A 15438-nucleotide genomic window follows, 5' to 3' on the forward strand; every position below is an offset into this window, starting at 1 on the left:
ACGCCCGAGACGTCATTGCCACAGCCGAACAGGCACGTCAAGTTGCTCATCGTCGCCTTTCTATTTCCCAGAACAAGCAGAAGAGCACATATGACAGCCGCCACCGTGACGCTAATTTCCTTCCCGGGGACCATGTCCTTCTATGGTCTCCTAGCCGCCGCGTTGTCCTATCAGAAAAGCTAATGTCGCGGTACGCTGGTCCTTACCGGGTCCTCCGCCAGGTGACAGCTGTAACATACGAAATCTCCCCGGTCACGACTCCCGCTTGCCCTGCCCAGCCTTACCGTAATGTCGTGCATGTTGGCCGCCTCAAACGCTACCACTCTTCGTCTACATAAGGTGCACCGGGACGGTGCTTCCACGCCAGAGGGCCATATGTTACAATGCTGGGAACAAGGTGGAAGAAGAAGGGCACGAGCTGGTGTCGGAAGACAACAACGTTAGGGACTTGCCTGCGGTGCCTCTCTCTTGTAATATCAGCTGTAAATAGATTTCACTGTTACTTTAATCCTTGTGTCACAATATAAAGGAAAAATTTCAACGTAATTAGCGAAGCCTGCAGGGTCAACAACTGAATATAATTTATCAGTTGTTTCATGCAACAAGTGCAATAAATGCTGGGATTTATTGGACAGATCGTTGAAGCACAGGCTCCCGATTATTTAATTCCTACCGAAGTGTACGAAGCTAGATGTTCATGCAGCAGTACTAATAAGTGCTGCATTCAATACCTGATACTGCAGCAAACGCTAAATTCAGCAATAAAGTTCCGAAGCAAGCAGCAAATTGAATTGTTTGTAGTGCATAAAAGACTACCCAAGAGTGTGTCACCGATGCACCGAAGAACACGGAAGCATGACACTATTTTTGCCATCATTGTCTGCCTTTGTTCATTTTGTTTTTTGGTACTTGTGAACAGACATTCCATTTACCTTGTGCTGAAAGGCAGCTGCGTGAAATCAGAGCTGAAAACTGTGGCGTGGATGTAAAAGCTGCAGCCTGAAGGCAGAGTAGCTGCGACTGAAAGCAGAGCTTTCTCCCTCCTGCAAGCCAGCATACTGTATGTGCCACCTAGACCATGCACTAGCTCATGGCGTTGGTGACACCGCAGTAATGGGGTGTTACGTGGCTCAGCGCTGCACACCAAGCCCTTCTTGTCTTGTGATGCCAACAGTGCCTTGAGGAGAGAGAAAAAAGCACGGCGCGCTTGTCCCCATGCCAGTGTGTAGTTACGGCAGTTCGTACCTTCCTGGTGCTGTCCACAGCCCGTTTAATCTGCAATATGTGCTTGGAGGCCCATCAGGCTACCGTACTGAAGAGCAAGCAAGTGGAAGAAGAGAGCCCTGTTCCCCGCCGGCGCCTCCACTATATCCGCAACACGATGCCAATGTGTTTAGGTAAAACGCCCCATTGCTTTTGGCGGGGTATACATCATCGGCACATCCCAGAGAAGTGAAAGTTGATGCGCCGCAAAAAGAAGGACTTGCCCTTTGTGTATTCTTTCTTGTATTTTGACTTTTCTAAATGTGTACTGTGCCGACATCTTACATCTCCTGCAGAATAAACATTAAGACTTGAAGCGAGAGTTGCGAAGGCTTCAACCCCTTCGAGTAAGCATCTTTCATTCGATGTTCCTGCGTGCACAGCTACACCACACTATTTCACATTCTGTATAGAAAATATGCATTAGAAGATAGGAAGGAGTGGCAAGACAAAGAGAAGGGGGGGGGGGGGGGGGGGTTGAGATGCTGAGCAGCCGCACCGGGTGTCGGGAAGCCAAGTGACGCCACTGCAGACTGGTACATTAAAGGGCAGCTGAATCACTTTTAGATAAAAGTAAGCTTTGAACGAATTATTATAGTTTTTCACCCCCTGAATACGAAAATGATAGTTTAAGAGGCCAGAAGTCGCCGCAAGTTGCTATTTAGCAAAACCAAGCCACAGCGTCTGCGTGAGACGCCGCGGTTGTTTAACGGGCTATGATGGCGAACACGATCGTGACGTCATCTTAGGTGTCCGCGAGAAGCGTGATTCGAATTGAGCGTGCACGTGACCCCTGTATTGACGTCATCCTCGCGCCCGGTTTTCCGCTGCTACGCTCGGCGTGTGAAGGGGGCGGAGCTTAAACGGAAATTTAAAGCGCGATTGCGGTGCTGCTACGCGTATCGAGAAATTAACTGCAGGAGTTGAGTTATACTGTGTCAGCCTTCTAAACCCACATAAATCTTCGAATTCTAAAACCTCTTCAGCTTCCCTTTACATGCTAATGCTAACACATTGTCATTTGCCATTGCTAGGAGTAAATCAAGGCATCAAAGAGCTGGCGGAATATGTACTGTTCACTCAGGAACTAGGCAATGGAACTCTTTCCACACAAGAGTTGACAACCCTGATTTATGATGACGGGATAATCGAGCAACTGCAGAAGGGAATTCAGAGCAGCTGGTTGTTGGATCTGGGTGCTCAACATTAGCATTTTTGACTGTTTAAAAGACGAAATAAGCTCTCGGTGAGTCTAGTTTACTGGGGACACAGGATGGTGTTACCAAAGGCAGCTCGTCCCTTCATGTTAAAGGAGCTTCATAGCACCTAGCTGGGAATGACAGCAGAGCATGCAACTTTTTCTGGTACCCAACCAAGTCGTAGAAACATTGGTAGAAAGTTGCCCACAATATGCACAAAGCTGGGCTGTGCCCAAAGCACAGGTTTCTGCAAACTGGCCCAGGACTCGCAAACCTTGGTGCTGCCTACATGTGGACTTTGTGGGTTCAGTTGAGGGGCATGTGAGTCTTGTTTGATGCAGAAACATAATCGGCAGAGGCGATGCACCTAAAGACCACAAGTGCAGAGGCAACAATGGAGGTTCTCCGAGGAACCCTTGTGTATTTTGGCCTGCCTGAGTTGCTGGTGTCAGACAATGGTCCACAATTTTCAATTGTGACAACGGAATGCTTCCTCTGAGGAAACTGGAAATGTCACTTCACTACAGTGCCGTATCACCTTTGGTCCAGCAGCTTTGCAGAGTGAGCCATTCACATCATTAAGAAAGCACCTGAGAACAATACTGGAGGCACTTTGCAAAGCTGGATTGCAAAGTTTTTGCCTCGTTATAGATGTAGTACTTCAACCTGCAGGCGCCAATCACTGGTGGAGATGCTACTTGGCATCTTCTCAAACAAGAATAAGCTGTTGCTTTCTGGACAAGACCGAGCTAAGCAAGGAGGTATGAATAGTTTACTGGTGTGCAGCCTTTCATACGTAATCTGGTCATCACAGTATCGCCCCAAGAAAAGATGGTTGCCAGGCACAGTGACCACTACAGAGGGAACACAGATGGTGATGTTGGACATGCAAATACGGTGGCGTCATGTGGATCAAGTTTGATTTTGGGATGCGGCATTAGGTACTATTAAAGAAAACCATAGTGAACCCATGCAAAACTATGGCAGCAGTAATGGCTGTGGGGTCTCACACATGCTCTTGGGACAAAGGAACGACAACACAGTAGTGCAAACAATCAAAAGGGCATTTATTGCACCTTTCATACACTAATACATACTAGCCGAATTACAACCAATAGAACATTGTTACAACCAATTACAACCAATAGAACAGCGAAGAGCCGCCGATCTCGAGTTGCGGAAGTGCGATGTTGAGGCCAAACGTCAGTATCGTCAGGGTCCTTCAATACTTTCTTCTGGTCATGAAACTCCCGCCGAAGTTTCATATAGGGACAAAAGCTGCCGCCAGAGGCGCCACCGTGAGTAGAAGGGCACCGATCTGATGCGCTTGGAAGGGCAGTCGCGCGTTCGCGTGGATGTTTGCCGTGAAAAACACCTCGTCCACATTTTTATTTCACTGTGTCCGCTAACTGAACATAGCAGTGCTTACTACTGACCAAATAAGATAGCATGCGAGTTGTTTATTACTTCAAGTCATTGATTGTTAGTAATGGTTCACCCAATGCTGCCCGCCAAGTGTTGCAATTTCGCTTGTGCTCGTAAATATACCTACGTTTCTTGATTCCTGTGTAGGTGATCAAAATCGTGTTTAAATTATACAGTGCGCCATGACTAAGCCTAGCTGACCCACAGATTAACGTTGCTTGCGCAAGAAGTTATGTTGCGCCCTACTGCGCGCTGGTGGGCCGCAGCGCCTATTCTCATGTTAATTGTCTGTTTATTCTGGGGCATCGCGAAGCTGCCAGTGGGAATTTCGTGCGCAGAACAGGCACGTCTGAATAAAGCCATCTTGGCACTAATTGCAGCAGCAGCAGCTGTGAACTGCGCATGCTAGATATAGGCACTATGTGTGGTTTCTAAGCGAAAGTTCTTGCATTTACGCATACAAATTTAAACATGATCAGTTGAAACCTGCGCGAGTGTATATTTTTTTTTTCATCCATTCACATTTAATGTCGCAGTGACCATCAGTTCTAGGTTGGCGTTTCACTTAGTCGCCCTAAAACACCATCCGAGTCTTTTTATAAATATACCAGCGCAGATTGAAACCAGCTCGGGGCTTCGATCGTCACTAGGTCATTCAAGACTACATTTACCGATCAAACTGAATGGCTATATTATTTTTTGCATGTTTCTCTTGTTTTGTCTTTATACTCAGTTTTCTTAATCCAACTAGAGCCAAATTTTTTGTATTATTTTTTCTGCCTAACAGAAAACAAGTTTGCGCAGGTTTTGTGGATAGCATTTTCACTTGTGCTAACCACGCTAGCCCTTGCAGGACAGTGTCTACTTAGTAAAAGGGCGGAATGGAGGGCATGGTATACGATTATTAGGGAGTAATTACTAGCAAGCGTCAAGAATGCAAAAGTGCCGCAGGCACTAGTACACATATGGTTGCAATTAAGATTGCGTTTGATAGACTGGCAGAAAAGTTGGCCGATAGAGGGAACGGGACAAAACACCTGGAAAAATAATTTGTCACTGCTTTCCTCTCTCCTGTGGCTGGACACGATGAACCAGCGCCAGCACGAAATAGTCTGTTCCTTTCGCGTGGAAAAAATGCAAACAGCACTTAATAAGAAAACTGCACAACTTCAGCCGTAGTGCGTACAAAATGTGTTGCGCAGCCAACACTGGCCGAGGAAGTACGGTCGTCAAGCAGGATGTCTTAAACAATGTTCATGTAGACATTGGCACAGGCTATATTGGCCACGGTGCACACTTCTTGGTGCTCGTCTACAATTTGCAGAAAGCAAAGCAGCTGGTCTGATTGCACTGGCAAAAATCCCCTAGCCAGTGCACTTGGCTCTCGGGCGGTTCTCCTCAGTGTTTGGAGGCAGTCCTTGCAGTTTATTTTAGCAAAATTTCTTGCAATCTAGCCACCAAGGTAGTCCAAAACGCAGTCCTTCGTTTACTCCGGACGATTGATATCTTGCATGCACTCACCAGGCTCCAGAAGTATATCGTCCAAAAGCACTGCCAGGGTATCAATCTGAAACACAAATATCTTGCTCTATCACTCAGTGAATGACATAAGTGAGAAATTTTACAGAAAGCATAATAGATCTTCACTACATATGAAACGAGACGTGTATGCCATTAATAGCATCAAATTGCTAGTCAATCATTATCACATTTCTATACAGTGTACAGCTACTCTGCAAGTTGGTTTGCTGTGTGTTATTAAAAAGTTTACCTGGTTAGCAGTAGGTTCTTTATGCTGAAAGAGATCTTGCATGTTTAAGAGTAGGCGTGGCCCATCTTCATTTTAGTCATCGTTATCACTTTTTCGTTTGGATCACTAAGCAAAATGTAAGCACGTTCATTGCAAATGCCGCGCTTCAAGTAAACCTCTAAAACACAGACACTGTCGCGGTTTATACAAAAAAAAAAAAAAGTCAGGAATGGGGGCTTACGTACCGCACAGAATTCGTGGACTTCATGTTTGCCTTCACGATGCACTTATCTATAATGAGCTTCTCGCGGCCCGATAGCTTCTGAATGGTTTCCTGCATGCCACGTTTTTCATTTGCCTGCGCCTCCGCTTTTGCGAGCTTCCGCTGACACGAATGAAGTTGTTGCTTCACACTGCGAAGTTGGGCCTTCACCCTTTGCAGCTCTGAGGCAAAGCAAACGGCGTGCTCTGTTAGGCACTCTGCATCAGCACCGCCAAGGCGATTCACAGTTCGTACTTCATCTGCAAAGAGTGACCAAGAACGAATTTCGTAATGAGAGTGATGCCAGTTTGCCTGCATAGTGAGCAAGTAGCATACTCCAAAGGTGTGTACGAGACTTACCGTGAATTTCTTCTTCGACTGCATCGGTGACGTCTGCAGTTGCGATGGCCGCAACTTCGGCTGTAGCGTAGTTTGAAGATACCTCTCAGCGCATTTCGCGTGTGCGAACTGTACACACGTTCGCACGAATAATGTCTCCGGCATCAAAATGTTTTTCGCACACGCGAAAGTACTTCGATTCAAACGAGAACCCGGCAGTTTCTTGTCGCAGGACTGCTAGCTTCCACCTGTCGCGTAGTTCCGGGTTGGCTGGTAAACAGAATGAGACTTTTTTGTCGACGCCCTTGTATCCGCAGCGGCAGCTTGGCGCACAGCAAGTGTTAGGCATCACAGACATGGTGAATTACGAAGTGTCATGTCACTACATGGTGAGACACGTTCAGACGAAACAAAGAACAACCACGCACAATAGCACGCCGCGCCGACACTCCGCCATAGACTCCGCTTTCCGTCGGCAGCGGCCGCCTTCCCCGTCGCCCTTCTAGCGACGCCAGCGCCGCGGCGCCGCAACTTCGGGCGCTATATGAAGCTCTCCCATAGCGTTACGCGGGAGTTTCATGACCAGGAGAAAAGTATTGAAGGACCCTGGTATCGTCTTGCCCTCTAGGAACCCAACAACGGTGATGCACACCTCCGCAAAGCTAGTGCCAACTTCCCCGGTGTGATGGCCAGGTTTCAACGCGATTTTCTCAACCGGAACTTCAGAGCAAGCTGCGGTGCGTGTGACTGGTTGTGGTTCGAGCATAACATGGTACTCGTCAGTGGAATTCATTCGGAGCAACACCGAAAAAACACACAACAAGCTTCGCTTACAACCTCATTTCCTCGACAGGGGAGAGGCTACTGATTTTTTATTATTACTTTACTCACTCTCTTTTCATTGTTTTTGCAATTGCCTCTGGGTCTCTATAATCAAACACTAGATGACAATGATATTTGCGAAGTTCTGTCATTCCAAAACATATCATGGCCCTCATTTTGGATACAACGGACTTGGGATATATCAGACCTTCTCGTTGGATTATTATGGTTCATCGTAATGACTGTGTGTGTGTGCGTGCGTATGATGCAATCAAGCATAAAACGAGTAAAAGTGCAATAAAATGCGGCCATATAGTAAAGATAAAGCACAAGAAGTTTCATTGCGGAGTATGTTATGTTGCTCAGGGGAGCCAGACATTGCAGGCTAAACCACTGTCGTTTGCTTTCATCAATGAGTCCCAAGTTTGCATGTAAACTGCTTATTTGCTCTTAGCTCCATTTGTGCTTTTAATAAATGCCTCTTCATAATGTGTGGTGTAAATTATAGAAGCTTAGTAATCTTTTGAATATGCTAGGATGTGAAGATCATTCTATACGTATAAAGGGCTGTTAATTATTGAAAAACTTTGAAAAGTACTCAGTGCACCCATAGCTGTTCTGCATTGTGTCTGGACAAAATTTGTCTGTCTGCCAGATAGCTTGTCGGTGTGAAGTTGTCGGCTGGATACCACACTTTAGAAACCAGCTGTAGGTGTTTTCCTTATTTATTTAGCATAAGTGTTTGTGTAAGCAGCCTTATGCCGCACTTTGTCTTGAGTTTTTTACTAGAGGGCCACAGGTATTCACAGTAGGCACCGCCGTACTTCTCGAGGGAGTTTCGATAGTCATCAAGAACAAAGGGAAATCTTGTCAATTGGAAAGTAATTTTTTATAAACTAGTTTTTAAAGCTGTATAATTTAACCATCATCTTTCTGGTTAAGATTACATGCTCACACGTGCTAGTGAAAGGGAATAAATATGTGTGCTGCCAACATGAACATGGGTATCACAATGTGCCAGCTAAAAATTGTTTCGGTCATCTTGGTGTAATTTTCCAGGTGCTTTTATGAGTGCTTTTATGCTTGCCCCTCTAGCTAAAATTTTATGCCATTGCACAGTGCCCTAGGTAGTGTCAAAATCACTTTTGTGAGAGCCTATTTGTTTTGAAAAGGTGTCCGCACTTAGTTTGTATTGTTGGTTTCAGCAGTTTGTGCTGTAAGCATGCGGTATTGTACGGGGTTGATTCTCACAAGCTTTTGTCATGTATGCTCACAGCATTTATTTTAAGTAGAAAACCTACAAACAGAAAAATCAAATGCTTCATCTCAATATTTTGGTGAGTGATGGAATTTTCGAAAGGACATCTCGTCTTACTCAGTCCAACACTGCACCATAAAACTCGTGTACTTTTTTACCTGCCACGGTGGCTCAGTGGTGGTGGTGTTTGATTCCCAGCCGTGGTGGTTTCATTTTGAACTTGGGTGAAGAAGGCAGGCAGAGTTAATTTGGAGCTCTCTTCTACGGCATCTCTTATAGCCCCAGTGTCGCTTTTTGGGTTGTCAGATCCCATGACATACAGAGCTCGCCTATTTTTTGTGATGGCAGGTATAGACACACAGCGAAGGAGATGCTAGTGTGGTTCATTCTCACGAACAGCAACAGTGGTGAAATAGTTGCTCTGAGTCAAAGATACTTGTAGCTGTGCCACACAATCCATCTGGTTGAAAACCACACACACATCTTAGTTGGGGAAGTAGAATAGTCACCATGATGGATACTTTGATGCCCTGCCTGGTTTTTTTATGCTGTCCCTCTATCTTAGATTTGCAACTTTCTTGAAAGTGTGTTCAAGGTGGCCGAGGATATCTTGCCCAATTTTTACTTGTGGCTTAGACAAGTTCATTTTTATATTCAGAGTGATGGCATTAACAATAACATAGGGGAAATCACTAATGAGTGACTGAATTGGAAAGGTGCAAACCATATCATGCTTCAACATGGTCTTGCTTTGTGGAGGAGGTGATCCACGGTGTTTGCCTCCTCTTGTGGTAGGACGATGCAGCTGTCTTCAAACCTGTCCCAGTTCAAGATGGGAAATGACCCTGCTTTCTTGAAGAAGTTGACGCGCCAGATTTTCTCCAAGCATTTGGACCCATACCTGTCAATTGAAACGCACTACCTGAGGGACAAATGCTGCTCTGTGCTCAACAGGTACTACGAGTCCAAGAACCACCACAAGCGGCAGTTCCAGTTTGGCGGGTAAGAGCCTTTGTGTCTTGCTGAGAGGGTGCATGCATTCGCTCTGCTGAGAACAAAACCACGCGTACATTTACAGCTACTGATGTATTCTCAGACACGAGGGGCACTACAGAAGTGTCTGGATAATTGGGGCAGTACAAAGTAAAAGCAAACTTCAAGAGAAAAAAGATTTTGCCAGGCAGCAGAGAAGGCTTTTGCTGACCTTGCGGTTCAGCACAGTACAGCTGTGCCATGATAAAACAAACACAGATGTGACAAATTATTAAATATACAAAGTAACTTGAAAGAGTGTAAGATTGGGTGAGTTGGTATTCCATGTTTTATATTTAATAGCGCATGAAAAGGAACGACGCACGGATGGACGACACGTAGCGCTGTGTCCGCGTCGTCCATCCGTGCCTCGTCCCTTTTCATGCGCTATTAGATATAATACAAAGTAAATCTAAAATATTTATCACCAATATCAGCATGTAAACAGAAGCTTATGAAGAATATAGGATATAACAAACTTATTTTCATGTCGGATGCAACTTTATTACAATTAAGTTCAACTGTAACGAAAATTTCGTGACACTAGTGTGTTTTACATTTACCTGACATGCAGTTGTACATGCACTGCACATGGCTTTGATGGGCAAAAGTGCACGAGTTGTGCTACCAGCGCACTTGGTTGTGTTCCATGCATTGTTGCTCTTCTTTCAATGTATTCTTTTTTTCTTCTTGCATGGATAAGAGCAGCACAGAGCGGGATGCATTTCCTTATTATCCCTGTGTGGGAAAAACATTTTTGAGAAACGCGACCCCCAGGGTCACATTTTTTTGTATTTCTTAATGGATTTAATTTCATCACAGTGACTTATTTCAAGAAAATACCAGAAAATAAGCTTTTAGGTAACATTAAAGTGACCAAAATATTTTAAATATGTGCAGTGGTATACATGGTTTATTGTTAAATACATGGATAAGCTAACATAAATATTTTGTTATGATTGTAATAAAGTTCACACTTATGCTTTGTATAGGTCCAACGTAACTAGAGCCTGTATTTTGTAACATTCTAGTTAATATTAATTTTTATCTTGTTTCACCGAGGGCATGATCCCAGCAATGACGGTAGTGTGGAGGCCTCCGGATCATGTTCGAACCAATGCATAAAGGGCCATAAGAGTGGAAAATTAAGTGGATTGTCATAAAATATGGCCCCAGGGACGTGCAGCCATAGCGATAGCAAGGTGTGCCACGTAAGAGCCCACAACCCAAGTCGGTGTGTGCACCCATTATAAAAACAAAGGGGGCAAGAAACTTGCAGTAATCAATTCTTTGAGAATTTATCAGTTCTTGGCACGACTCACAAAAAGAGACGCACGCATGGCAGTATCACTGTTTTGCAAGTGCCCGCATGTAGACAAAGTAATTGCACCCCTACTGGAGAGCCACGCGGCTGAGCATCTCATAGTGATGCTTTGAGTGAAAAGACAGTCTCGACAGTCCCAACTGAAAATGACATGTGTGAGAATACCGAATATAAACTGGACAGATTTGAAATCGATTAAATTTTCGTTGTTGATCAGTTCAGGCCACTCCACACCACTTATTAGCAGGATACTGAGCATGGTTTAAAGGGACCGACAACTGTACAGAATGTGTCTTGAGATTAACACGCTGATGGAAAGATTGTGACTCATAATAATATGAACAAGCATAATTTTATCCCTTAAATTATGAATTATAGTTTTAAATTGGCACTGAAACTTGCACAATGATGACGGGGGGCATCACTCTGCGGCAAAACATGTGATTAAGCCCTTGAAAACCGTGTCCATTTATAAATAAATGTATAGGCCTCAGTTCGTTTCAAATGCTATAACTAAAAAGTTACAAAAATGTTTATTTCCTAATATTGCAAATTATCTCTATTTATCTGTCTGGTATTTGTAATCTGCAAATACGTTTATAGGTCGCTGCCTGCACGCAAGGAAGTACAAAGCACCACCGTCTCGAAAGCTTTGTGCAAGTATAAAACCAACCTCTGTACTGTAGCGCAGCAGCGTGCAGGCGTCTGCATGCCAGTCGACAGTGAGTTTTTGGGGGAGTGCACTAATGGGAGCAGAGCAACGTGTACAGCCAGTCGACTCGGTCAACTCGGTGCTCGCCTACCCGGTTTCGTGGACAGCACATCAAAAATAACCACTGACGCTCACAGAATGCATGAGCTTGAGATCGCCTAACTTTCTTCTCTTCATAATTTTACAGAAGAGAAAAAAAGGAAGATATGCTGATGTCTGTGGCGTTATAGGTGGCGAGTTGTCCTTCAGTGCGCGAACAGATGCTGGTTCTGAATTGAAAATGTCTTGTATTGGCAGCTCATGTTTATGCCAGAAGGGTTGAGTGGTTGTTGCTAGACACAAAATATCCGCTTAAACTTCACCTAACTTCAGCTGCAATTATTTTTTATGGAAAACACTGAGCAGCCGGCTGGCGAGGAGCTGAGTGCACTTCTGCACTGACGTCACACAATTTCGCTATGGTGTACTGGAATAGGGCAGTGTCTGGGGGTGAAAACAGGACTCTTTTTGCGATGACTACCTGGGGTGCTGGAGCAACTCTGGTCTGCTGCAGCGCCATCTGTTGCTGCAGCCTGAAGTCATTGCTGGCAAGCGGAAAAATAATGGTTCAACACACGCAAGGCCTCTGGGATCAGCAGTTCAGGTTGTCGCGGAGGTCATGCATGCCCGTGTGGAGCTTGCCGATTGCTTTCTGCGGCTTCTCCGGACGCGTTTGCACATTTTCTATGTGTACAGCAAGCGCGAGGCTTGTAAAAGTCTTTTGTGCATTGATGTTCCTGCACAACGATTAGAAGATTTCCGAGCTTCTTCAGATCGGGCACATTGAGATTATTGGCTGTATTGCTGCCCTTTGGCGCCCTTTTGTGGAGCAAAATGTCCGAACGATGGTGGCTGCATTCGTCATAGAGCCCTATCTTTTTTTCTTCAGTGAAACCGGGCGAATGCTTTTCTGGCTGATGCAACATGAAAGGAATCCCGTGCAACCCACCAGGCACAGTGCAGGTGCTCATTCTGGCCCTTCTCATCCTCGTGTGTCTCAAAATAATTTGATTGCAAGAACATATGCGTGCTTACCAAATGGAACGAGCAGACAAGTGTTTGTTTGTCTTCTGCAACCAAAACGCTGAACAGACGATAGGAACACTGCATGATATGTGATAGGAAACGTGCAAGCTTAGACGGCGTTATTGATGTATCCGAACAGTTTGTTGGATTTTCTTTTTTTTTTTTTTTTTTGCAGATTATAATAACTTCTATTGGGTGTTGAGAGCATTTTAGTTTCTAAATGCGGAAAGTTTTGAAGAACATATTTCAATTTTGCACGCTAGCCACACTGGTCGATCGCAGTGCCTGTCTGATGGCGTCATCGCAGAAGCGTCCTTGGTTCTCCCATTGTTTTGCTATACAGATGACACACTGACCCATTCCAGTACACCATAGTGTCGCCGTCGTCCATTCGTCCATTGATCGAACACATAGGTAGCAATGGTTGTGCCTCCAAGGTGCCCTCCGAGGAACAGAAACACATCTTGAAGGCTATGCTTTTGCTCGTTGCATGCAGCTTAAATGATTGTGGACCTGTAATAACATCAAGGCTGCCATGTTTTATTGTTGTTGGCATCCTGGCTACGGTGGCTAGATGGGTAGGTGTGCCGACCGGCGCCTCTGGAGCGTAGTTCACCGCTTCTCCGTGTCATGACGCAAAACTGGCGCTGCGGTCAGTAGAACGGTTCCGCAGCGCGCGTCGTCTGCTACAGGGGGCTGGCGGACTGGCGACGAGCAAATAAAAAATAAAGCCCGTATTGGAATAGTTGTATGTCATCTGTTCGTGTCAGTTTCAAAGGTGAAGAGCTCCGCATCTCTTGTACTGTTTGTAAGTTCCTAAGCGATGTGGAATGTTCCAGGTCGGAAAAATGACCGGCGAGATTAGCGGCGGTGTTGCTCCACCAATCAAGACCACCAAGGAGACCTACTGCTTCGCTCCGAACTGCAAGTCGGGCTCTAAATTTGTGACAAAGACAGCGGAATTGTTCCACTGTCTGACAGCGGAAATGTTCACCCCGAGCTGCTCAGTAGCTTGCTCAGTATCGGTACGGTGGCTAGATTGTATCGGCGACGTTTATGAGCAAGCGGTACACCTAAAAGCGTACGTCCATGAGCTCCTCGACGTTGGAAATTTTCAAGCCGCACATGAGGTGCTCAGCGCCTGCGACATCGAGCACCGCTGCGCTGCTACAGGGAAAAGAAAAGTGATTCTAGGCTGATATTCTATATAGCAGGCTATGTAGCAAGGAAGTTCCTGCAAAGAACCAAGTGCTCCGATTGCTCAGGGACATTACTAAATTCAACAGAATGAGTAGGTCAGGGCTGTTGCTCCCTTCTGAAGCACTAAAAAACTGGTAGCATCGCTCGAAGACGCCTTCAAGCTGTGCTTCAGTTTAAATGAGTTACGAAGGAACAGTGTATCGCCGACTTTGCATCCTTTATGCAGCTGAATCCCCCGAATTTGATCGGCTGTAAGCGGCACAAGAAAGAGCTCACAAATGACGTTGTGAAGTTCTATTCAATTATACGCGTTTACTTTCTTGTCAAGGGCAATAACATGGCGCACGAAAGCAACAGGGAGAAGAAGAGTCACCTGAAGTGGAGGCGTGTGCCCTGAATAATGTTATGATGTGGTGGACCAACGTTGCGGCCTTGCTGGTGCTAGGCTACAGTAAAACCTCGATAATTCGAAATCGGTTAATTCGAAATTTCGGTTAATTCGAAGAATTTGAGCGGTCCCGTCATTCTCAATGCTAATTCTACCGGATAATTTGAATGGCCCGCGCGGCTCTATTCGGATAATTCGAAGTTTCCGGCTAGTAGCAACGTGCGGCGGTTAGGTTAGGGCGCTCCGTACAGTCGCCAACCGATTTTCCGAGCTCGTGGGGACTGAAAAATAGTCTGGAAAACTCGTTCGGTCGAAAAAAAAAGGTCATTAGTGCGGCTTAAAAAAAATCTTTAATAGTGCCCTGCCTCATACTACGCTTGGAGAGGATCGACTTGCTTGGATTTGCGCAGCAATGACGTCGTCTCCGTGTACAGTCGACACGAACGCCACCGCGTTGGCGATCTCCGCCAACGGAGTTCGCCATGGAGATCCAAGAAACGAGCTTCGCACCGCTTAGCTCTCACGAAGGCACAGGAGTTAGCGCCGATCACTGAGACATGGGTCTCCGAGACACCTGCTCGGTGTACACGCCACGTTCAAAATAGCAACCGAAACTTGAGGGGAAAAAAAAAAAAACTGAATTAACACGCGTGGTGTCAGCGCGCACGAGCGAGCGCGGCCGCCGCAGCCCACAGCGAGCGAAGGTTCGTGCGGTCTATTGCTGCGAGCGGCGAGAGCACAGCCCATACGAAAGGTCAGAGCCGTCTGGAGATCGCTTTCAAGATACGCTGCGCGCGAGAAACCGCTCCGGCACTAAGTACGCAGTTGTTAGAAGAGTAGAAGTCGCCCGAGGGAGGAAGTCGCCTCCGCCGTGCGTTCGCTCTCCATGAAAGCGCGCGTCCCCCGCGCGCTGTCACTCGCACATACGGCGGGCGCGCGGCGATGATATTATCGCCCTTGGACTTTGTATGGATCCTCAGGGCGGCGACGCCGACGGCGAAAATCCGCTTGAAGTGTCCATATAATTGCTGTCGCAATAAAAAAAAAAAGAAAAAAAAATCCCACAATAAATGGTTACAACGATGGCATGGCCTCCGAGACTGGAGGATTGCGCGAGCTCTCTATTGATAGCGCGCGTTCTAATCTTGGAGGCTATACAGCGAGTCACTGGAATTCAAGCCAGTGCAAAATCCAACATGGCGGCCTCCAAGATTGGGTAGCGCGGCTAGGAAAGAGCGATTTAGTCCGCAAAATCGAACTTTGGGGTCTCAATTCGTCCGAAAAATTGGGTGCGAAAATGCATGAACTCAATGGGAACCCTGATGGTGCATTTTTGAAGTCCGGAATATCCAGCAAGTCCAAATTTTTGGAGTCAAGCACCACCACGCCCGCTTTCGCG

General features: G+C 45.9%; 1 protein-coding gene across 1 annotated transcript in view; it reads left to right on the forward strand.

The window, feature by feature from the left end:
• The window catches only part of LOC119464428 (exocyst complex component 5-like), a 223009-nt gene that overhangs the window by 107246 nt on the left and 100325 nt on the right, over positions 1–15438 (forward strand). Inside the window, exon 9 of the mRNA XM_037725388.2 lies at positions 9114–9320. Coding sequence (XP_037581316.1) covers positions 9114–9320 — 207 coding nt within the window. The remainder of the gene's footprint in view (positions 1–9113; positions 9321–15438) is intronic.

This window comes from Dermacentor silvarum, chromosome 9, assembly GCF_013339745.2.
Source record: "Dermacentor silvarum isolate Dsil-2018 chromosome 9, BIME_Dsil_1.4, whole genome shotgun sequence".
Taxonomy (NCBI): domain Eukaryota; kingdom Metazoa; phylum Arthropoda; class Arachnida; order Ixodida; family Ixodidae; genus Dermacentor; species Dermacentor silvarum.